This window comes from Ursus arctos, unplaced genomic scaffold (genome assembly GCF_023065955.2).
Source record: "Ursus arctos isolate Adak ecotype North America unplaced genomic scaffold, UrsArc2.0 scaffold_7, whole genome shotgun sequence".
Classification (NCBI taxonomy): Eukaryota; Metazoa; Chordata; class Mammalia; order Carnivora; family Ursidae; genus Ursus; species Ursus arctos.
This window is the reverse complement of record NW_026623089.1, coordinates 77,991,940-78,016,658: the sequence shown is the minus strand read 5'-3', so window position 1 is coordinate 78,016,658 and position 24,719 is coordinate 77,991,940. Positions and strand designations below refer to the sequence as shown.

At 38.7% G+C, this 24,719-nt stretch overlaps 1 protein-coding gene across 3 annotated transcripts in view; it reads left to right on the top strand.

The window, feature by feature from the left end:
- The window catches only part of ATAD1 (ATPase family AAA domain containing 1), a 49,152-nt gene extending 26,381 nt beyond the window's left edge, over positions 1 to 22,771 (top strand). For all 3 annotated transcript variants that reach the window (XM_044386014.3, XM_048218829.2, XM_044386015.3), the window contains 5 exons: positions 5,690 to 5,796; positions 11,088 to 11,177; positions 14,019 to 14,069; positions 19,014 to 19,147; positions 21,076 to 22,771. In XM_044386014.3, the coding sequence (XP_044241949.2) occupies positions 5,690 to 5,796; positions 11,088 to 11,177; positions 14,019 to 14,069; positions 19,014 to 19,147; positions 21,076 to 21,196 (503 nt within the window). In that variant the 3' untranslated portion in view covers positions 21,197 to 22,771. The remainder of the gene's footprint in view (positions 1 to 5,689; positions 5,797 to 11,087; positions 11,178 to 14,018; positions 14,070 to 19,013; positions 19,148 to 21,075) is intronic.
- The last annotated feature ends 1,948 nt before the right edge of the window (positions 22,772 to 24,719 follow it).

Genomic DNA, 24,719 nt, shown 5'->3' with positions numbered 1-24,719 from the left:
GTATTTTATGGATCACATCAGTATTTTTGTTCTGTTCCTATATGGTGAGTCCTAGTAAAGCTATAGTAATTAAAACTGGAGCTTTGAATTAATTATACTATTATATGTAATATTATAGGCTATATAGAAATCTAGAGAGAAAAATGGGTGCAGGTGTATAGTACTTTGGTTACTTGTTTGCCTTGTATGTTCTCCCATCAGTTTATTACAACAGTTTTGGAGTTTGGGTGTGAATTTTGCACAAAAGCGCAGATAGCTAGATTTTTAAAAATTTTATTCTAAGATGCTTTAAATAGCTTTAAATAGGAGGTGTGGTCAGTTTGCCTTTATTTTGATAGCTGATATATATAGATTTATTTCTGTTTTATCACTATGTGCTTTTTATTTACCAATCTGGTGGACTTTTTTTGTTTTTACTTTTATTTCCTTTTCCCTGCCAAAGTTTTTGAAGTTACATATTGTTTTTCTTCTGGTGAAACATTTAGCATACCTACTTGCCTTAAAAGTCTAGGCTAACCATTTCTGCCTTCCTTCCAAACAACACAGGGGACTTATGACTCTTAAACACTAATCAGTCCACGCACCTCTTGCGTGTTAAAATTTTCTCTTATTTTATATCCACATTGGTTATTTCTACGTGGTGGTACTTGTTTAGAGACCCACGTTTGCCAGTTTGTTTGCTCACTGTTGCTTTTTTTTTTTTTTTTTTTAAGATTTTATTTATTTATGTGACAGAGAGAGACAGTCTGCAAGAGAGGGAACACAAGCAGGGGGAGTGGGAGAGGAAGAAGCAGGCTCCTAGCAGAGAAGCCTGATGTGGGGCTCGATCCCAGAACGCTGGGATCACGCCCTGAGCAGAAGGCAGACACTTAACGACTGTGCCACCCAGGAATTTCCTTCTTACCAAAATCTGTCGAAGTTCTTTCAGCAGAGATCATGAATACAGTAAATTCTGTCTTTGGATGAAAACGTGTTAATTCTACCTTCACTCTTAAATGATAGAGTTATTTTTCTTTGGCATTTTGAAGCTACAAGTCCATTGTCTTCCAGTCATTGTTGCTGCTTTTGAGAATTCTGCTTATAGTCAGATATTTCTTTGTAAGTAATTTATCTTTTCTCTCTAGTGCTATTAGATTTTATCTTGTTCTCCTATTTGATGGTTTTGCAAGACTTCCATTTTGTAAAATATATATTTTATATATATTTTATACTTATTTGTATATATATAATATATATGTATGTGCATATACCCACTTCACCTCTCTGTTTAATTTTGAGTCATTTCCACAGTTTTATCATCGAGTTCTCTACCATATTTCATCAGTTCTAAAATGTACCATGTTGTTATTTACATTTTAACCTTTCTGAAATTGGGATAGCATGTAATAATTGGCAGAGTCTTTTTTCTTCTTTTAGCATTATAATTTAATTGGCAACATTTAAAACTTTGTTGATACATAAAATAATGGTATGAGTAAAAATCAATCTTTGAGTAAGTTATAAAAAGTAATTCTTCACTTGGCTGTGTTTATGTCGCGACCACTGGGTTTGTATTCTGTTAAATTTGAACTTCAAAAGTTCTGTTTGATTCTTTTTCAAATTTATCTTTTTTCACTATAGTTTGCTCTTCTGTTTGAATTTCAGTCCCTCTTATGTCTCAGTTTTAACCATACTATTTTTATATAGTATTTTTTGGATTGTTTTTTCTGTGATCTGAAATTCTGCTCCTTTGTATTGTCAACTCTTTTTGTACGAATTTGTTTCCTTGGGTCATTTCTGACATTAGATAGCGTACAGCTTGTTTTTATGTGAGAATTCTGCGTTGCCTGAGAACAATCGAGTAGTTTCCCTATCACAGAGCCTGTGGGGTCTGATCACTCACGACCAATTTTTATGATAATTTCTCAACTTGGATGTTCCCAGACTGAATGACAGTTCAAATCCAGACTTCATGCCTGAGAGAGATGCCCTGTGGTCTTGGTTTTTTTATTTTTCAGGGGAGACTTGTTTATTCCCAGAGCACGACAGACAGACTCTTTAACTCCCTGTAGTAGGAGCAGAATTTTTTTCTGTGAGCGTGCATCCTTTTGAGCATCATGGTACCAGCATGGATATTAACCTCGGAGCAGAACCTTCCGATGCTCTGTACACATACCTGCTGTGTCCACAGACACACACGGCGGCATAATCACCTCACATTCTCACCACTTATTTCCTGCTTCCTCTTCTCCTGAACTCTGAGATTTTTTTTCCTTTCTTTCTTAACAATCTCAGATACTCATTAAGCTTTTTTAAAAAAAAAAATTACTGGACTTTGTTTTTTAGAAAAGTTTTATTTTTTAGATTGATTTATTTGAGAGAGCGCATGCAGGGGGAGGGGCAGAGGGGGGGAGAGAGAATCTCAAGCAGACTTTTGTAGCTTGGCAGAGCACGGAGCATGACACGGGGCTCAGTCTTACAACCCTGAGATCATGACCTGAGCCGAAACCAGGAGTCAGAGGCACAGCCAACAGAGCCACCCAGGTGCCCCTAGAACAGTTTTGATTTATAGAAAAATCGAGGGGCGCCTGGGTAGCGCAGTCGTTAGGCGTCTGCCTTTGGCTCAGGGCATGATCCCGGCGTTCCGGGATCGAGTCCCACATCGGGCTCCTCCACTGGGAGCCTGCTTCTTCCTCTCCCACTCCCCCTGCTTGTGTTCCCTCTCTCGCTGGCTGTCTATCTCTGTCAAACATATAAATTAAAAAAAAAAAGAAAAGCAAAATCGAGCAGAAAGTACAGAGAATTTCCATCTTCCCTCTCCCTGCGCACAGTTTCCCCTATTACCAATTGGCATTAGTGTGATACAACTGTTAGAATTTCTGAGCCAGTATTGATAACATTATTAGTAACTAAAGTCCATAGTTTATATTAAGGGTCGTTCTTTGTGTTTAAAGTTCTTCCTGTAAGCTTTGACACGTGCATAATGTCCTGTATCTACCCTTACAGAATCAGGCAGAGTAGCTTCACCACCCTGAAAATCCCTCGTGCTCCGCCTGCTCCTCCGAAACCCCCGAACTCCCAGCAGCCACTGATCTGTTTACTGCTGGCTTTTACAGAATATCATAATCGGAGTCCTATAATATGGAGCCTTTTCAGACTGGCTTCTTCCACTTAGCAGTATGCTTTTAAGGTTTCTTCATGTCTTTGTAGCTTGGTGGCTCATTTCTTCTTATTGCTGAGTAACAGTCCATTGTATGGTTTTACCAGTTTGTTTTTGTTGGAGGACATCTTGTTTGCTTCCAGTTTGGGGCAGTGACGAGTAATGCTGCTAACAGCAGTGATTTGCAAGATTTTGTCTAGTAGATACACATTTTCAACTCAATTGGGTAAGTACCTAGGAGTGCATTTGCTTAGATTGTATGGTAAAACTATGCTTAGCTTTGTAAGAATCACCAAACTGCCTTCCAAAATGGCTATACAATTTTGCAGTCCACTCATTTATTTGAGAGGTCCTATTGCTCACTGCCCTTCATCACTTGATATTACCAGTTTTTTGGATTTTAGCTATCCTGTTAAGTGTGTTGTGGTATCTCGTTACAATTTAAAGTTGCAGTTTCCTAATGACATACAATGTTGAGCATCTTTTCATATGCTTAGCTGCTATCTGTGTATCTTCTGTGAAATGTGTGTTCAGGTCTTTTGCCCATTCTTTAACTGGGTGGTTTTCTTACTGTTGAATTTTAAGTGTTCTTTGTATATTTTGGATACCAGTTTTTTTTTTTTTTTTTTATCAAATAGGTGTTTTGTAAATCTTTTTTCCCATTTTGTGGCTTATTTCTTCTCTCTTTTTTTTTTTTTTGGCTTATTTCTTCTCTTAACTGTCTTTCACAGGGTAGAATTTGTAATTCTTTTTCTTTTTTTTTTTTTGGTTCTTTATTCAGAATTATTAATTTTAATAAAGTCTAACTTAACCATTTTTTTCATTAATCAGTTATACTTTTGGTGTTGTATGTAAAAACTCATCACCAAACCCAAGGTCACCTAGATTTTCTCTTGTATTATCTTCTAGAAGTTTCGTAGTTTTCTGTTTTACATTTAGATCTATAATCCATTTTGAGTTAATTTGTGTGAAAAAGTATAAGGTCTGTGTCTAGATAGATTTTTTTGTGCATGGATTTCGAGTTGTTCTAGCACCGTTTGTCAGGTATGTGTTAAGTTTAAAAAAACATATTTTTCTGACTTTTTTGTTACTATTTACATACATGTCTTTTTCCATCCTTTTCAGCATCTGAGCTCTTAGGTTCAAAGTGTGTCTTGTAAGCAGCAGACAGTTGGGTTTGTTTTTTTTTTAATCCAGTCTAATTTCTTAACCATGTATGTGGGTACTCTTAAGACCGTCTACATTTAATGTAATTACTGATACAGTTAGGTTAATATACCTATCCAGCATTTGAAGTTTTCATATTATTTTACGGAGCTGTCTTGCCAGAACCAACTTCTTTGTAATGAAGATAATTTAGGACTTATTAATAGCACAGTTACGGTGGTTAGGTAGGCGGTTGTACTTACACATATTATCTTTAAAAAGAAGCAATTTAAAAATGACAGCATTTTCTACATCCAGAGTAGATGGGTTAGTTTGATACATAGTCCAACAGTGGGACAGACTGTATAAAATTGGAACTACATATGAAAATCCAGGATATATATTTGCTGTCAGAAGACTCTGTCATCTCGTTGTATTGTGTTTTTGCCGCAATTACTTTAAAAAAAAAAAAATTTTTTTTTTTTTTTTTAAAGCTTGGGTGGACCTAGCACATTGCAGAGCATTTCTATGCTACTTAGACATATAGATCGACAGACTTCAGGTTGTAATTTCAGTGCTGAAATGTAAAGTGTACCCAGAAATGCCATTTATTTGAAGGGCTATAAGAAAGCATTTGTAATAGGATTATACTAGGCAATCCAGGATTTATTTTTACTGTCTTTTTCTCATTCTTAGGATGTACTGTCTTCCAGGTCCTTTTCATTCTAGAAGGAAAATGTTTTCCCCCTTTTTAAAAGCATTTCATGTTCTTTGTAGATAATTGGGAAGATAGAAAATAATTCAGGGGAAAATCCGAATTGTCCTTAAGTCTGTCGTTGAGAGATAACTAAAGCGATAAGCATTTTGGTGTAGTTTCTTAAAGGCTTTTTCACAATACATAATGTATACGCACATGCATGCTAGCATGTGTGTTTGAAACCATTTTCTGTCCTGCATTTCCCACTTAGTAGTGTTTTGACATTTTCCAGTGTCATTTTTCTTTATTTCCAGAAAAAGTGTGTGAGGAAAAAGAATGCAACTCCATAATTAAGAATACATAGGATGCAGATAACCTGGAAAGTTAGGGCCAAAGCACACGGACCTTCACTCCAAGACATCACTTGATCCTCTTCCAGCCTCTTAGTATCAGATCCTGTCCTTCTTTAAATATGTTGGCATGAACGTATTTTTAGGAAAGAAATGAAAATTGGGAGTTGATTGTGTTTTAATTTGCCCAGTTATTTGCCAGAATTGTTGTATCAGACTAAAGTGTGAGAAGGCGTAGTTGAACCCATTTTCTTGTACTCTTTCACAGAGTTGTTGGCTTTTGATTAAGGGTTTGAAGTTATAGGAAGAGTAAATAATTCAATATTAATTTTAAAGTTGAGGACTTTTTCCTTCTAGACTCCTTTCTGCGAAACCGTTCAAGTTCTGACCACGAAGCTACAGCCATGATGAAAGCTCAGTTTATGAGTCTGTGGGATGGATTGGACACTGATCACAGCTGCCAGGTATGTGAAAGAAATCTGCTGTGAGCTCGTTGCGGGGGGTAAGAGAAAATTCGCTGGGCTACTTCATAGGCTTTTTTAGAAAAGTTTTTTTTTTTTTAATAAATTTTTATACTTATTAAGTGATGGGGATCTGAAAAGAGTGGTTTGTGCACATTTTCATCCATTTTGAGGACTAAGTGCCTGAAACAAATACAACAGAGAAGAGAAAACCAGGGTGAGGCCTCTCCTTGGATTTTTTAGAATCCTCCTGCCAAGGGAAAGGAAATTAGTGGCTGCGAGTCCTGTATGCACGTTTCTTCAGACCCTTACTGTGAATCTTTACTCTCCATTCCTCTGTCAGTTACCTTCGTTTCATTTTGCTGTTTTCATTAGTTACTGGAACGTACACACTTTCCCACTTCCTGCCATATGCACCTTCCTCAGGATCCCAGTTTTATAAAAGACAGTGTTCTAGTCTGGGCCTTGTCTGTTAACCCTGCAGGGCTGTGAGCCCTAGAACTAAGGTCCCTTGGTATGCCCCAAAGGGAACGCACCTGTATTGTTCAATTTGCTTCTTGGGGTTCCCATTTTCTCTTAGTTCTTTGCCTCTGAATGTTCCATATTTTCTTGCCAGAACAGTAATGTATTTTAAAAGAAAATTTTAAAAAAATTCACCTGGCTTATTTGTTTTTCTGCCATTATTACTGGAAATGGAAGTTCTAGAACTACTCTTCTTTTTCTGTTTTTAGTTTTTTTCATGAATCACCTATTTTATATCTCGTGGAAAAGTGTTAGAAAAGTTAATGATGTTTTTTTGCTGTTTAACTTTAGTAGGTATTATCTATTTTGTAATCTGTTTTTGCCCTTTCATATTTAGAATCATATCTTCTATCACTTCTAAAAAATTCAACCATTATTTCTTAAATATTGTTCCCCCTCCATTCCCCATGTGATCTCCTTACGGAATGCCAATTGGATGTACCTTATTTATATTCCATGCGTTTTAACTTCTCTTTCATATTTTCTCTCTCTTTGTGCTATAGTCTGGGTAGTCTTTTACTTAATTTGCTAATTCTAGGTTCAGTTGTATCTCTTCTGCTATTTAATCTTTTTATTGAGCTTCTTATTTCACTTATTATGTTTTTCAGTTCTAGAAATTCTTTTAGATCCTTCTTGAAGTCTGCTAGATCAGTTTTGATGGGCTCTTGCCCATCAACTCATGTTTGCAACTGGATTAGAAAACTAAAGCCCTGGGGTGGCTGGGTAGCTCAGTCATTAAGCATCTGCCTTTGGCTCAGGGCGTGATCCCGGCGTTCTGGGATCGAGCCCCACATCAGGCTCCTCCACTGGGAGCCTGCTTCTTCCTCTCCCACTCCCCCTGCTTGTGTTCCCTCTCTCGCTGGCTGTCTCTGTGTCAAATAAATTAAAAAAAAAAAAAAAAAAGAAAGAGAGAGGAGAAAGAAAGAAAGAAAGAAAGAAAGAAAGAAAGAAAGAAAGAAAGAGAAAGAAAAGAAAAAACTGAAGCCCTGGGATCAACTAGCTGTACGACCTTGGCCAAATAATACAGTCACTCTGTATCTGAAAGCAGGGAGAACTGTCTATAAAAAGAAGGGTAGGATCCACCTCAGAACTGTTGTCAGGTTTTAAGGAATCTGAGTAAAGTGCTTTTAACTTGCCTGGTATATATTTACTGCATAAGTATTTGCTTGTGATTTTTTTGATTCCTTCTTTATTCTTTTGAATATGTTAAAATACTAATTTTTTAGTTGTGTCCAGCAGTTCTAACCTATCACTGTACATCCGGTTCTGTCATTTGTTCTGAGTTTATGGTGGCTATTTCCTTGTGTGTTTTGTGATTTCATGGGAAAAACCATATTTGGTAGAACTTTGTGTCTGAATTTTTGGAAGCTGTGTTGAAGGTTTATGGCCCAAAAGACCCAAAGAGGATTTTGTATTTGTCTTCTGCCAGATTTTTTTCGATACCAATAGGTAGAGTGAGATCCGAGATCCATGTTAGCTGGCAAAGAACCATGAAATCTCAGTGTGTGTGTGTGTGTGTGTGTGTGTGTGTTTATATGTCTTTCCAAGAACCAAAGCTTGGACTACTGAATGTGTTTTCTAATATTTCACTTTTTTCAGGGCCTAGTACTTGATGAGTCCCAGCTTCATGTAGGGTGGTCTCTTATTGTTAAGCCTGTAAGGTGTCCAGTATACACCCCACTGTCTATGATCTGTACGTTTCCACATGGTATGTGGTCAGCTTTTCCCCTTGTTTACTTCCCTTGTACATAGACTTCACTTCTGGCTCAGCTCAGTTCCTTTACATTTTTGCAGATTTGTTGCTTAATTTGAGGTTTTTTTATACTATTATTTTTGTTTTATAGCAGGAGGGTTTAAGGATCTCCTAACTCCACCACATTACCATAAATCAAAAGTTAAAACATCCTCCTCAAGGAGAACATGAAGCCATGTGTCCTCCTCCTACATCCTCTTTGTGAAAATACAATTTAATTATGAGGGAAAGTTGCCTTTAGTGTTTGTTGGATGATAGAGAAGGAAGTACAACATAGATAAATTTAGGTGACATTAATAGGAATGATTTTTGTTAATAACTGGTGCTAATAAGGCTGTTCAATAGGAATAGTTTACAGGCTTCCAAAAACTGATTATCCTCCTAAGCAACAGTATTATAAGCACTTAGTTAGCCTGTGTAAGAGAAACTTGTTTCAGATTATATCGTAGCAGAGCGTAGTTTTAAAAGCCAAGGAAATAGCAGTGGTTGGATGAAGTACACTCCAGAGCCACGCAGCACGGCTCTGATGCGGTACAACTTAAAACAGCTGTTAGAACCATAATTAATTCTTCATTACACTGACAGTATGCACTGCTTTCATTGTGATAAATAAATATTTGTGGGAGCAAATAAAGATGTGGCTTTTTTATTAAACTCTAGTAACAATTTTTTTTACCTTTTCTGTGTGTTGAGGGGATTAAAATTGATATCGTTAACCTGAATATTAGGTTTAGACATATTCTTTCGTATAAACCAGTTAGCTTTTCTGTAAAATTGTCTGTTCTGTGACGATGGACCCAGCCCAGTACCCCTGCTTTCTCTTGTGTGTCTGATATGCCACAGTGGAAACAAAAATCGCTGAGTGGCCCAAGTCAGCCTGTCACCAGCTCTGGAAATCCAGGTTAACTGATGACACGTTCTGCATCTGCAGAGATGTGAAACAAAAGAAAGATTCTGAAAAGTCAACTAAAGCACTGGTTTTTCTGCTTAAATACTAAACAATGACTATTTCTTCCCTTTTTGAATTTTAGCGCATTTGCACTAGAGGTAATGTATTGTGTACAGTTTATCCATTTTTGCCTCTTACAATCTCTCCTTAAAACAGCTTTTTTAAGTGAGACAGGTAGTTTGAATCACTCTTGCTTTTTTATCATCATGAATATCTGGTATCATCCTGTATGTATTTGTTACAACATGCTGTGCTAGCTTTATTTAAATTCCTTGATCCTGATTTTTGGCATCCTGTCTCCCATACTGGCTTTTGTTTTAGGCTGTTTGTTTAACTACAGTGTTTCTCAAAATACAGCCCATTTTTCAGGTTTTTTCAAAGTACTGCCTCAGCCACTATGTCTTTTGTGATTCTCTGCCATCTGATATGGTCAGTCTTCCACAAGCTACCTTATCACTTTGAATCTCTTTTAACACTAATATATACTCTATCTCAAAATGTACTTATATTCATTCTTTATCTTATGCAGTTCCTTTGATCACTTTTAGGACTTTTTTGTTCTAGGGGTGCCTGGGCGGCTTAGTCAGTTAAGCGGCTGACTCTTGATCTCATCTCAGGTCTCGATCTCAGGATCGTTAGTTTAAGCCCGGCATTGGGGTTCATGCTGAGCGTGGATCCTACTTTAAAAAAAAATTTTTTTTTGTTTTACATTTCATAGAAATTTTACCATATTAATTTTATAGGGTTGTGGAAAGTCAGTAAATTTAAAAAATAAATAAAAGCATTAATATTTTTAAGACCGCTTTAATACAAAATTGCATTATATTGTGGAACTAACATTTCTCAAATTTATGTTTGTGTTTACATTTTTTCCCTCTAGGTGGCAACATCTCACAGTTAAATTGAAAATAATTTGGCTCTTGAATGTCATTAAATGTAAAGAGTAGAAGTAGAATATTAAGGTTTAATGGATCTTTCAGCATGTTCTGGAGTTAGATTATTTCAGAAAGCTAAAACCTCTTAGACTGAAATAAAATTATATTGAAGAAAAGTTTTCATTAGAATACCGGTAAATTTCATATTATGTAGCAGATATGGGCCATTATTGGGTTATACAGAAATACCAACAGTAATGGTAATATTGAAGCCTTTCAGAAGTTGACTTGTTTTGGATATTTTGTCTTTTTGTGTTGATTTTTCATGTCTACATGTCTACATCCTTAATAAATAAAGTGATATAGACCCAGAGATTGGCAGGGTCACCAGCATTTTATTTTATTTTATTTTATTTTATTTTATTTATTTCTTTCTTTCTCTTTCTTTCTTCTTTTTTTTTTTAAGCAGTCTACGCATCAGGTAGAGAACTCATGACCCCAAGATCAAGAGTCACACTGTTCACTGACTGAGCCAGCCAGGCGCCACATTCTTTTTTCTTTTTTTAAATTCTACCCAGTATTTTGATGTTTGCTGTTATGTTTAATGTTTGCTCTTATTCTGTTGCCCTTGTTGAAAGTTTGATTGCTTGAGGTTGTATTCTAGCACTGAGATGATGTCACCAGCACTGCTGGTAGTGCTGTAAAATGGTGATGTGACATCTAGAGGGAAAAGTACATGCTGTCTCTTACTAGTGCTGGAATCCTCAGACTCGGGGGAAATGATTCCTTTATATGAGTATCAAAGGACTTGAAGTGTCCCCCATAGAGACTCCCAAGCTGTAGCATACATGGCTTTTAGTTATTCATCGTGTGGCCATAGAGCAATCATATATTGCAAAATACAACCTTTTTTACTTTAAATCTGTATAATTCTTCATTAACTGAACAGTATGTTATTTTAGTTATGGAAAGGCTGGTGAAATGCATCAGTCTTTCCAGTTTTGCTATGATTTGATCTATTTAGGTTTAACTTTGGTTTGTAGTTACAAATTTTTGAGTAATACTGGATTAAAATCATGTCTTATAGAAGACTTAAACACTCCTTAATTTTTGTATCTTCTAAGCCCTAGTAATAACATCCTAAAAGGAGCATTACTGGTAGATTTAATACCTTGTGTTTTCTTTATCTGCCCAGGTCATAGTAATGGGAGCTACTAACCGTCCTCAGGATCTTGACTCGGCCATCATGAGAAGAATGCCCACGAGATTTCATATCAACCAGCCTGTAAGTGGTTTTGATTGATGTTGTGCACAGTTAAATACTCAGCTTTTTATAGGAAGGGAAGGTTTTTTGTAATAGGACTTACTATTTATGATAGGCAGGAAAGGAACAGGGCAAGCATCCCTGTAGCTGTTTATTTGTCCTCCCCACTCGGTTTGCCTCCCTTCATACTTACCTGAGTGTTACTTGCTTCTCTTCAAAAGTATGTAATTACCCCAAGTTTGCTTAGCTGCTTGTGTGGTTTTCTTTAGAATGTAGCAAGCCATCTAGGAAGGTACGTAGAAAACCCGGACTATGGTTTTGGTTTAGCACGGGATGAAATTAGGAGTGCTGGCAGTAAAGAATCATTCCCTTCAGAAGGCTGACCGGAAGAACAACTGCGATTGATCTGATTAATTATTGGCAGTTGTAGTCAGTGCTTTCCTTTGATAGGATTAATGGGTAACCGTTCGCTAAGATATTACACTTAATGCAGATGTGAGGGCGGTCTTGAACCAGTGTTATCTCCTTTCTAGTACTTTTATTTTGTTAAGAGATACCCTCAAGTCAATGATTATAACTTACCATACGCTATAGTTTTTGCACAAAGTCCTCACATCTTGAATTTTCTGTGCCTTTAGATAGAAGAAGAAAACAGGGTTAGTAAGTGAATACGTGTGCCATACAATCAGCGTGCTATGTGTACAGCTGTGTAGAGGAACTCTCAGTGTCATGCCTTTCAAATATTGAAATTTTGAATTTTGAAATAAAAATATTGTAATACCGCTTACAGTCTCTGGGCTAAAAACAACTTGTCCCCTTGTATATTCTGCAGCTTGCCAGTTTGTGGCAGTAAACATGGTTTCCTAACATTGATGGTTGTGGCCTCTGTAAAATTGCTCTGATCTGTTATTTTCTGTGGCTACAGCCTCTGGCCCCTCTGAGGGTGTGCACAAAGTTAGTCACTCTTTTAGAAAATGAGATCAATGAAGAAATTTTTTAACTTGATGTAGGAGACTCTAAAGTTGAGTTTGACGAGCATTGAGCACTGTCCATGTGTCAGGCACCTGCCAGGCTCTGGTGAAGGAACGCAGCCCCCGTCCTCCACTCTGTGTCGCAGGAAAGGCAGCCACATAAATAAGTGACAGAAAAGGTACTTTACAAAAGTATGTTTAAAGAACTGTGAGAACCTGAAATGATGATGAAAACTAGTAATTCTGTCTGAGCAGTTAGTAAACTCTACAGAATCCAGCTGGGCCTTGAAGGATGGCAGGAATTTCATATGCAAGCGAGGCAGGGAAAGTCTTTCTACCAGGAAGAACAAAGGCCAGAAGGTATGGGAGCACGTGTTTAATGATGGCCTCTGGGGGTAGTTCACTTCTGGCGTCAGGAAAACAGGTGGAGGGAGGGCTGGAAAGGTACGCTGCTGCCAACTGTGGACGAACTTTGTATGCCTCGACCAAGAACTCCCCTTCTACTTTGTTAGCAAGACAGCAGGACATATTTTTAAAGAAAATTAATTTACCTCAGTGGTTCTGAAGACAAAGATTACATTGATAGGATCTCTGCTTGTAGTCCAGTAGAAAACAAAGGTTTTTGATGTACAGTAGAATGAACGTAGGACACAACAGCTTGGAAGGTAGCCTTTGCTAAAGTTCTAAGTTAAATCTATTATGTTAGTTATCAAAATGGGCTGTAACATTATTGGTCAAATTGGTTACATATTTGTGTGCTCTTAATGTAGAGACTGGGCTTTTGTAACCCCCTTTTCATTTCATTCTGTTCTTAGTGAATACACACTATACAGTAATTTTTTCTTATTTTGTAACTATGATGTCAAATTTTATGATTAACCTTACCTTAAAACTCTTCTCCAAATTAAATGATTGTTAACAAAAAGTAGTTATTGGTGATCACATAACAAATTTACCTTCACACTGAACACTCTTGAATTACAAAAAGAACAGGGTTTAGTGTTGTTTCTGGTCATTTGATTTGATACTCATGATAACTAGCTCTTTTTTCAGTGGTTGTGGGAGTAGCAATGAGTTCAGGCATGATAATTTATTAAAGCATTTATATTTACCATATATGTAAGGTTTTCCTTAAAAGCTTCTATTATCTGGTATAATACTATGAATCATCACTGGGCCGGGGGGATGCATATAAGCGTATAAACAAATGTACTGTCAGCACTAAACAAAAACTCTCTAATATAAATTAGCGAGTGTGGAAGTTACAGGTTGAAGTGGAGGAACTAAGGGGGTATTGTTGCCATCTCTTCCAATTAGCGGTAAAAATTTTACCGCAGCATTTTTAAGAAGTTTCCTGGGGGCGCCTGGGTAGCGCAGTCGTTAAAGCGTCTGCCTTCGGCTCAGGGCGTGATCCCAGCATACCGGGATCGAGTCCCACATCAGGCTCCTCCGCTATGAGCCTGCTTCTTCCTCTCCCACTCCCCCTGCTGTGTTCCCTTTCTCGCTGGCTGTCTCTGTGTCACATAAATAAATAAAATCTTAAAAAAAAAAAAAAAGTTTCCTGAATAAAGAAAAGGGGATTTGCAGAGCCACAGGGGAAAGACATTGGTCATCCTAGGTATTCATTCACTCACTCAAGAAACATTTAAGGTCATGTTATTTCCCAGACATTGTGCTAATCACTGGGGATTCAGAATAAGAAGATGGGAATTCAGTAGGTTGACCACAGACAATGAGAGTCTAGAACCTAGATCTTGCTTTAGTCAGTGTTTTAGAGTTTCTGTCATTTCCTGTAGGTATTGTCAGATGGTTTAGAGAGGAAAGAAATAATAGAAAAACTAGTTTTTCCTTATTTTTTTTTAATGCTAACTAGAAATTATTCTGGTTTTAGGCGCTAAAACAAAGAGAAGCAATCCTGAAACTCATCTTGAAAAATGAAAATGTAAGTAGAAAATTACAGTTTTCCCTATCCTGTATGTTTATGTTCATAAAACTATTTTAGAGAGAAATGAAAAAGTAACCTGAGAATAAACAGCTTTGTACTTGACATAAATCAGTGTAAAACTGTTGGCCGTTCCTGCAGCTCAGTAACCCGGGTGCATGTGAACTTAATACAGATGGTCTGCTTTTCTTAAAGCCCTGTGTTTTCATATCTACACATTAAAACCTTCTTTGGTGTTTCTAGACAGTTCTCCAGTTAAATAAGATACATTTACTTTTGTACAGCACTGTGTGTGTGTTTTTTTTCTCATGTATTTAATTGCAGTATTTTTTGAAGTTGGAATTTAGATTTAAGAAGGTATGATAATCAAAATCTTTAAGAACTTGTATATTTAAGGTCACATGCTTCAGAATTAAGTACATTAAATGGTATTCAGGGAGGAATCTCACTTCCTCTCCTGATTTCTTCTGTATCCTTTCAGATGGCATTGTCCATACCAGCAAATTAGGATATGTATTATTCCTCTTCCCTGTTCTACATAAACCATATTAATAAACTGCATACACTGTTCTATGCATTGCTTTTTCACTCATTTGAGATCTTTTCCATATTAGCATACAGTGTCTTTGTTCTTTCTCTCTCTCTCTCTCTCTGTTTTGGTTTTTTTGTTGTGTTTTTGTTTTGTTTTTGTTTCTGTTTTTACATTGCATAGGATTCTACTATATGGATATACCATAATTTATTTAATCAGTGCCATACTGAAGAACATTCAGGTTGATTCCAGTCTTTTACTATCATAAAAATGCCTTGTACACATGTCCCTTCACACTTGTGCAGGAATATTAGTGGGGTGGATTTTCCAGAAGAGGAATTGCTAGATCAAAGGATATGATTTATAATTTTGGTAGCTGTTGCCAAATTATCTGTGCTAATGTACTCTCACACCAGCAATATTACAGTACCTCTTCCCCTGTAGTCTTGCAAAGAGTGCTGTTGAACTTGGTGCTGACATGAGAAAATGGTCTCTCGTTCTAGTTTTAGGGATGAAATGAGTATGTTTAGGAGCCACTTGGAAGTTTTTTCTGCGAAATACTTGGTTCATATGCTTTATCCATTTTTCTGTTGCAGTGTTCTTTTTCTTATCGATTTATAGGAACTTAATATATTAGGGAGATTTCTCTTCGTTTATAGGATTTGAAAATATTTTTTCCTGGTTTGTCTTTTTTAATTTACTGGGATTTCCCCCCTTTATGGTTTCTGAGTTTTGAGTAACATCGTATTCCTCACTATCCTAAACTTCATATCTTAAACTCATTATTTGAGGGGCGCCCGGCTGACTCATTCCATGGAGCATGTGGCTCGATCTTGGGGTCGTGAGTTCAAGCTCCACGTTGGGCATAGGGCTTACTTAAATTAATTAATTAAATAAACTCATTATTTGAACTTGCTATATCCAAACTAAAAAAATCAAATAGGTTCCCATAGTGAGGCATTCTTGTATTTCCGTGGTCTGCCTCCGGTCCTTGGGTCACTAATTCCGCTCCAGCTCTCCCCTACTTCCCCACCTCCCAGGTTTATTTTAGTTGTATCTCTAAAAGAAAGAATTCTTAACTTTTTTGACTTAACCTCATAAACTTTATTACACTCAGCAAAAAATTGACCATAACTACTTATTATCATTGAATACCTCATCTGTTCAGATTTCCTGTTATCTCCTAAATAGCTCATTTTTGGGTTTGGTTTTTTTTTTTTTTTTTTTTACCATGTATTTGTTTGACTCAAGATCCATGTAAAGTTCACGATTTGCTATTGATAGTTTTTTAATCTTTTAATCTATATGCATCTCTCTCTCTCCTTTTTCTCTACCTTCTTTCAGTTTATTTGTTGAAACCATCAAGTTGGGTTTGTCCACATTTTTTTCATGGTCTTGGATTGTGCCCTCGTCCCCCACCCAAAGTGTGCTGGCTGTTTTTGCTGATTTTTCTGTGTGAGTTTTAGAATTAATTTGTCTTATTCAAGAAAAAAGAAACATAAATGTTTTTAATGGATCATAATTCAAGAGAATTAAGATCTTTTTGATGTTTAATCTTTCTGTCCAAAAGCAAGTATGTCTTTTTGGTTCTTCCAGTCTTCTCCCACATCTTTCAGTAATGTCGTATTCATTTTTTTCTTTAAAACCAATCAAAGAAAACATATGTGCTATTTGTGAAAGTTTAAAGACCCTAGCAGATTACAGCGATTACTACTGTAGGGATAGTAGAGTCATTTAATAAAAAAGAGAAACACTGTGTGATCTTTTCTTAAAAACTACATGTCCATGAGATATTTTGTACGACTTCAGGGTAATTCCTAAAATTCTCCATGTGTTTTGGGTAAGGAACTCCTGTCCTATATGAGTGAAAAACCAACAAATTACATTTGCCTTTAGCTGAATATTCAGTAACTGCTTTCAAAAAGACATTGTGTAGTTGTAGTGCTGAAGACACTGAAATCATAAACCTTTCACAGAGATGGGTGTCAGTGAGCAGTTCAGGGAGATAATTCCACTAGTTCTTTTGAATTAGGATGGCTGTGGTGTGGCTTGAAATTTATTATGTATTAGAAGGTAATTGCTGACGATTTTGTAGAGACTTCAAGTTAATACAATTATTTAATTTTTAAAACTAACGAAGGATGGTACTGCTGGAAGTTAACGTGTGTGGTTTAATACAGATGATGTGGATGACTTACATACAGATGCCAAATATAAATGATACAGTTTAAGCTCTGTCTCATAAGATAGCCATGCTTTACACAGGCTGACGTTTTCACATTTAACTTAAGAAACTCCTCATTATTGCTAAACTTCTATTTCATATTCTGCTTTTTTTTAACAATACCATCTTTGGAAATTCTTTTAGAATTACATTTGTCATGGGGATAAGGAATTTTTAGGATTCTGTTTCTTAAAGCACAAAGAACTAGTCTCCAGTTTTATGATTCAGAATAATTCTGAATGCTTTCTCGATAACTGTCAGTGTGGGAACATTGTATTTCCCACTAGCTGGTATTTCTATGCTGAAGGCATAGCGTTACTTCACTAGAATCTGAAAGACATTATTGTAATTTTGTTAAAAGATGTCTCAAATGATACTCTTTTCTAGTCTTTCACATTTCTTTATTGGTAGTTCCTTAGCACAACTCTCTCATTTAAAACAGGGTAGTGATTTTGGCTTTAAGTTTAACGTAGAAGAAGAATTAGAACTAATAAAATGGATACCTTACACAGGTATCCTGTCTCTGTAGTAAAGAGATCAGGGTTTTCCTTCTACATGCGAGTTTAGACCTTTTCCGTAACACAGCAGGAATAGTTCATAGGCATGGGCTTTGGAGGCAGACCAAGGGCCCCACATGCTGGCTTGACCTCTCCCTGCTGGGTGACTTTGGGCAGATAGTGTTGAGCGTCTCTGTGCCCTTATTCTTCTTCCTGGGAAAGTGGAGGCAATGCCAACAGTCTCACAGAATCCTTTTGAGAATTTAGCTGATGCGTGTAAGTGCTGAGAGCACCGTGCGCGTTGCGCCCCCCACGGCAGACACAGTAACTGCACGCAAGCCAGTGCTGCGCTCCCAGCTGTCTCAGGAGTCTGTTAACTTATGCCAGTATTGCTCCGGGACTCAAAACCTTTTTTAACTTGGGAGCCGCCTTTCTAGTTACCAAATGAAAACAGTTTTCATGACTTTGTGGTTTGTCTGATAGCTATTATCTTGTAAAAAGGGTTTACTTTTAGAGTATTTGCCCTATGCCTAGGCTAGTGATGAGGCGTACCTTGTTTTACTTAATCCTCCGTCCATCTAAGGAGCACATAGTAATGCTGTTTTACAGTTGGGAAACTGAAACCCAGAGAAGTTATAGAATAAATTGCCCAGGCTCACATAGCAAAGAAGTGATGGAACCCTTCTCTTAACCATTATGGTGCGCTACCTCTGTTCATCTTGCCCTCCCAGTGACTGGAATCTTCTCCTTTTCGATCCTGTCTCATACTTGATTTGCTTATCTTTGTGACTTTATCACCGTGTCATGTACAAGACTTGTGAATGGTTAGAAAATAGTGCGGCCCAACAAAGTACTCAGAAGATGGGGTGCAGGTGTTGATTATTTAAGGGAGGAAGACTAATTTTTAACATCTCAGAGTATAATTTGAAGGTGTTTTTAAGTAGTTTTTTTTTTTTTTAAAGATTTTATTTATTCTACAGAGATGGAGACAGCCAGCGAGAGAGGGAACACAGCAGGGGGAGTGGGAGAGGAAGAAGCAGGCTCATAGCGGAGGAGCCTGATGTGGGGCTCGATCCCATAACGCCGGGATCACGCCCTGAGCCGCAGGCAGACACTTAACCGCTGTGCCACCCAGGCGCCCCTTAAGTAGTTTTTTTAATTCATGAAATATTTTAAGTGTATACACAAATAACCTTATATCTACCACCTATACTTTGCTTCCCGTCTCCTGCAGTCTCTGTCATTGGTAGCCCGTTGTCCTGAAGTCGGTAGTGTCCATCAGTCCCATGAGTGTGTATGGACAGATGCATAATGCATGTACTCTTTCACAAATATTACAAGCAGTAGCGAAATTAGATTCTTGTTTGTGTCCGATTGCTGATGTACACATGTAAGAAGTCTTCTCAGACACCAAGGAGGAGAATAGACAAGTCTGTTCGTAATCAGCCTGACAGTGTCTGCATGTCTGTTCTTCTCGGGCAGTATGTGGTATGTCTGCGAAGGCTTTATTCCGCTATTTCAGTCATAGTGACAGTTAATGAAAATTAGATTTCAAAATTCCAGCTTTTATGGTTAAAGAAAAAACTAGAAACTGATGATTCTTCTTCCCTGCTATTGCAGTATGCGTTAAGAAGTGTGTGTGTGGATAGATACTCTGCAGCTTTTTTTACGTCCCTTTTTCCCTGTTGAAGGTGGACAGGCACGTGGACCTGCTCGAAGTGGCCCAGGAGACGGATGGCTTTTCGGGCAGTGACCTGAAAGAGATGTGCAGGGACGCAGCCCTCCTCTGTGTCAGGGAGTATGTGAATTCTACGTCCGAAGAAAGGTACGATCTCTCAGGTTTGTCAGACCCTTGTAGAGCTTTTAGGTTGGTTCATTTTTCTTACAATACCAACCCTGCTTATGGAATCAAAGGTGAACTTGAATGAACACTCGTCCCGACTTTGTTAATTGCCTTTTTTTCTAAAAGGAAGTTCTGAAAGTGAATTGGGGATGTGGGTCATGGGGAGGCTCTGGAATGAAGAGAAAGAAAAGCTGAATTTCTACTGCACATCCATGGACTGGGTCACAGAAGGCTGACAGGAGCTGAGGCTCATAGCCTCTGCTAGGAGAGCAGGGTTTTCCAACACTCCTGGCTTGTTTTGCACCTTAACTTCCAAATCCCGTTTCCTGTGGTCCTGCAGGAATTTCACACATAGATGGGGGTGAGGGCCTAGGGCCTTGGCTGGAGTTAGACTTCAGCTTGTTGACAGTGACATGTTTACTAAACAAAGAAACTGTTGTCACTGCAGCCAACTTCAAAGCATGAGTTTGAGAAACCAATTCGTACTCAGCTATTTCAGCAGAGACACTAGAGAACTGGAATAAGTCAGCCCTGATGAACCCCGTCCTGCAGGGAGCTTTCCCAGAAGGCCCCTTGCCCTGGGCCAGTGTAGCTCTGCATCTCCTCAAAATACTGACCTTCTGACGGAGAGTTGCTGTAACTCTTAGCAGACGCGTGTACTTCAGGGGCCTGTGGTGAATGAGTTCTCCACCTCTTTTCCTTTGTTTCTCAGGCCCCCATCCTCCTTCCCCCTGAGGCTTTCACTCCACGGGACCTGGATTTGCCTCTTGCGCTGTTTCATTACGTTGCGTTGCCATAGCAGGCTTCGCCAGCAGCGAGTCCCGTGGTATGGACGGGTTAGCTGTGTGTGCGCTGCTTCCACACCTGCCTTCAGTGCTCCCTGGGGCCCCGTTGGAGAGAGGCTCACTTCATTTATTTGTTGCCAGATTATCCAGCTCCCCTGACGCTAACGTTGGGAATACTTCTGACCTCTGACTGTAGCCAAGAGTCTACTTTCCAAAGGTTTTTATTCTTGTGTGTAAGATAATGAGGAGAGGCCAAAAAATAACCTATGGGGGCGCCAGGGTGGCACAGCGGTTGGGCGTCTGCCTTCGGCTCAGGGCGTGATCCCGGCGTTGTGAGATCGAGCCCTACATCAGGCTCCTCCTCTATGAGCCTGCTTCTTCCTCTCCCACTCCCCCTGCTTGTGTTCCCTCTCTCGCTGGCTATCTCTATCTCTGTTGAATAAATAAATAAAATCTTTAAAAAAAAAAAAAATAACCTATGAATACATTTTGTGTGAATAAATCACATTACTAATGAAGGTCCTCTTTTTTCTGCTGTCCTCAAAGCCTTTGAAAATTTTATATTTCAGTATGAAAAATCTGGCTAATAGACTTGGCTTATCCTAACTTTTTCCCCAAATGTTTTTTCCTAAGTGTAAATTATTAGGAGACATTATATATTATTATTATTATTAAAGAGGGGAGGACTTAGAGTAGTTGGTTTTTGTTAATAGCAAAGAATTCTGTTTTCAGTTTATCACATGCTAAATCTGAACATGACTATATGGCCACAAATGCTACTTGTGATTCCTTGGCTGGAATTCCATTCCCGTTTAGATAAACTGCACACCTGTATCTGACAGTTTTCCATTATGCTAATGCTCTCCCCTGGAGTCTTAGTGTGAGGTGTTTGGTTTTCATTCCCACATCTTGAATGTGTATTTATTACCAGGCATTTTGGCCTCCTGTCTCCCAGCAGTCAGTGCTCCTTAAAAATCTCCCAGACTTGTGTCTGCATGAGAATTCCTGGAGGCATTGTGGCTATCTTTGGGGGTCTTTGACGGGAAAGAGACGTCTGGGTAGCATATTTGAGGGATATGTATCCCAAAGTCATGTGACCATCTGGCGGTTTTGTTTACGTTGTAGCCACGACGAGGATGAAATCCGGCCCGTGCAACAACAGGACCTGCATCGGGCAATTGAAAAAATGAAGAAATCAAAGGATGCAGCATTTCAGAATGTTTTAACACACGTTTGTTTAGATTAAGAGTAAAGATCATTTGTACAGTTCAATGTGATCTAGTTTGATGCGCTCTTATCATCAGTGGAAATAGAATGAAAAGAGAGATGTTCTTCACCCCGTGAGAGAGTTAAAGTGTTCACGACACTGGTTTTATACTCTGAATTCTAAGTTATTGAGATAACAGTTGTTGTATAAGCGGTATTACTACTTGTCAGAAATCATGAGGAGGAACAATTTGATCCGGCCTGAGTGGGTGCTTGTGTTTGACCTCTGTAGCCATACGTTGCAGCCTGAGAGCATCTAAGCTGGTCTCAGAGATGATTCATTGAGTCATTCGTGAGAAGGGGGGATGTGAGAGAGAGAGAGAGTGTGTGTGTGTGTGTGTGTGTATTAAATGTATATATTCACACATTTTGTATTGATATTCTGTAGATATGTTTGAATACAGAAACTTTTTTTTACCCCAACTACTGAATCAGAAAGTACCAAATAGTATATAGCAACACGAAGATGTATGCTTGTGTTGAAGGTACGGTGATTCAGCCATTGCCACTTGTTTCCTTTGTTTCAGCTATTTTTTTTTTAAGTTGAGCATTTGTCTGCCGTGGAACAGTGGGAGCCAGCCACAGCTCCATTTCTGGATGTGGCTCCGCTGTTATGGTATCAGGATAATCAAATAAAAATACTTGTCCAGTGACGAGCATGGAATGGTTGTCAGGCAGTCGTGTGAGCAGCACGGATTTCACCTCCTTTTGGCAGCACACTGAGTAGAGACGTGTTTCAGATCGCTATCCTGACACACGGGTTGAAAGCCTTGCCCGAGAATGGCTTTGAAACACCACAGTGCCATTCAGTATGTGTATGTGACTTTCCCTTCTTCGTTTCATGGGACATTGTTCTGTTGTAACCATGGTTTTTTAATGTTATTTTAAAGTTGTATGTTCTTTAATTATGGTCAAATATAATTTGGTCATCAAAAATGAAATGATAGTTTAAAACGAGTAGCTAAATGTTACTAAATGTGCTAAAAATACTCATTTTGTAACTTTAATTTTTAAAGTTTTCTTAGCATATTATAAATTGTGCCCTGGTTAGTACAAATATACACATCAGAATCCCCATATTGTATCTGTAGTCATTCGATGCTACGTGCCCCACATAGGAAACTTTTTTTTTGTCCAAAATTCCACTAACGAGAGTTCTGGTGCAGGCACTTACGCACACCGCATGAGGAAGACGGCACGCTATTGTCTTGAGGTGCCTTCTGTGAACACCTGAAAGATTAAATTATGCTTCATATAGTTTTGTTTTTATCGTATTTCTTTGAAAACTCTCACTCTTCATTCGTGAGTTACTGGATAAATTTATTTGATAGGAAGTCTCTCACAGAACCTGTTGGAGAGTTCATTCTGTTGTGCTTTGAATGACGGGTGGGGTCGAGGTTACAGCAGAAAGCAAGTCACAAACATTGTGACGATGATCTGATCGAAAATCGGCTGCAAAACACAAGATACCAAAAAAAAGTTTCGTCTCCATTTTCAATGACTATATTATACTATTATTTTATAAATGTGTAATAAAGAGGACCCTCTTTATTAATTTTTCTCTACTCCTTGGTCTTTTTCGAGTTATATAACATTTTCTGGGTTGTTTTTAGTGAACAAACCTTGCCCTCGGAGTGTTATCTCGCCATGTAGCCTTCGCACTTCTGAAGCATACCTTCTAGTATCCAGTCATTGTGTCTCAGTACGGAGTTCAGTAATGATTTAATTTTAATCTGATGGCATATTGATCCAGAATAAGAGGATCTGTCTCTCGTGTCCTTTCTTTAATTCAGAATGTCCAGTAGTACAGTTACGAGGTTTATCATGGTTTTAATCACCAAATGAAGTTAGAGAAATTACACTAATCCCATCAACCATGACTCATCTTTAAGGCCTTGAAGTAATCAAGGACACTTTTTTACCCCCCTCCGAAGAACTTTTAGCGTTCTGTAATCTGTGCCTGTGCAGACATGCATTTACACAGGTAGCAGGGTTCTGGGTTCTCAGGTATTCCCTGGTGGGCGGCAGTTCCGAGTACTGGCTGTGGAGTCGGACCCTCTGGAGTTGAATCCAGGCTCCCCGTTAACCAGTCCTGTCCCGTGCACCAGACACCTGATTCCTCCGTGCCTCCGGGGTTCATTTACGGAGCGGAGCCACCGAGGCAGCCGGCGGGGTGAGGAGTTGGCGCCGTGAGGCGGTCAGCGCCGCGCCCAGAACAGTGACTGCCCAGAACAGTGACTGCCCAGAACGGGCCCTCATGTTATTAGTTGTGTTACTTTTGCACACTGATTACATCACTGTTGGCCAGGCTGTGTTTGTGAGCATCCGCTAAGCTTCCAGAATCCCGAGGCCTGTACTCTAGGGACTGAGATGGAAATGACCACCCGTGTGATATTTCTCTACAGGCCTCCTTGTTGGAAGACTTCTGGTATGGTAAGTCTGGTGTGTCTCAAACTATTCCTGGCCGTTTTGTGTAGGGTTTAGTAATGGGATTTGAAGCACTTAAGTATCTTTACGAATTTCCCTCGCTTCTACCTCTCCGCTCCCAACTGCAGGGCAACCCGGGACCCACGACACTATCAGGAGCTGGGTTGGGCTCGTCTAAATAATGCATGTGGGCCATAATCTACCATTGCTGGCTGGCTGCACTTTATGGTTGGCCTTAATGTGAGGGTGTCTCAAGCTTTGTGTAAAAATGGCAGCATCCCTTGTCGATAGGAGGTGCTTCTATCAGAATTGTGCTGTTTGTCGACAAATGTTACGACTTTCTTCTGGATAAAGAAAATAAACGGGATGATGTATATTTTATAATTCTGTTAGCTTTTCCTCAGGTCAGAATATTGGATAGGATTATAATACGCCGATCGCATATCCTGCCCTCAAAGCCATAGACTCGTTCCATTTAGAGCTGACAGAAGTCCTCAGAGGGCCTTCGCTAATTAAATTTGTTGTAGATTCAGCCATCAGACAGAGTTCCCCAATCTTGTCAAAACTCAAAGCTGTCTTTACGTGTACAGGCGGAAGTTCTGTGCTCCCCTCACGTTCGTGACACTGCTGAGAAGAAGAAGGACACAGATGCCAGATGCAAATGAGGTCGGACCTACAGGAGACCCATAGCGACGTGAGAACAGAACCTCCTCGGCCCCACTGGTGTAACTGTTCGCAGCATTACTCCTAACAGAGCATGAGGTCTCGTCCCCCGGAACGCTGCAGCGGGAGCACGCGTTTGGGACCAGCTCGTACTTGCGGTCAGAACCACTCTGCGTGAGAACCCTTGTCAATACAAGCTCGTGTGCTCTGAGCTCCGGTTGCAGTGAGTGTGAATGCTGGTGCGGAAGGTGTCAAGGACCCGAGTTCGTGCGTTCTGACAGTTCAGTTTTATTTTTTTTTTTTTTTATTTTTTTTTTTTTTGAGGAATGATTCTTTTTTATTTTTAACAGTATTCTTTTTTTATAAGAATATTTTTTTATTATATTATGTTAGTCACCATACAGTACATCCCT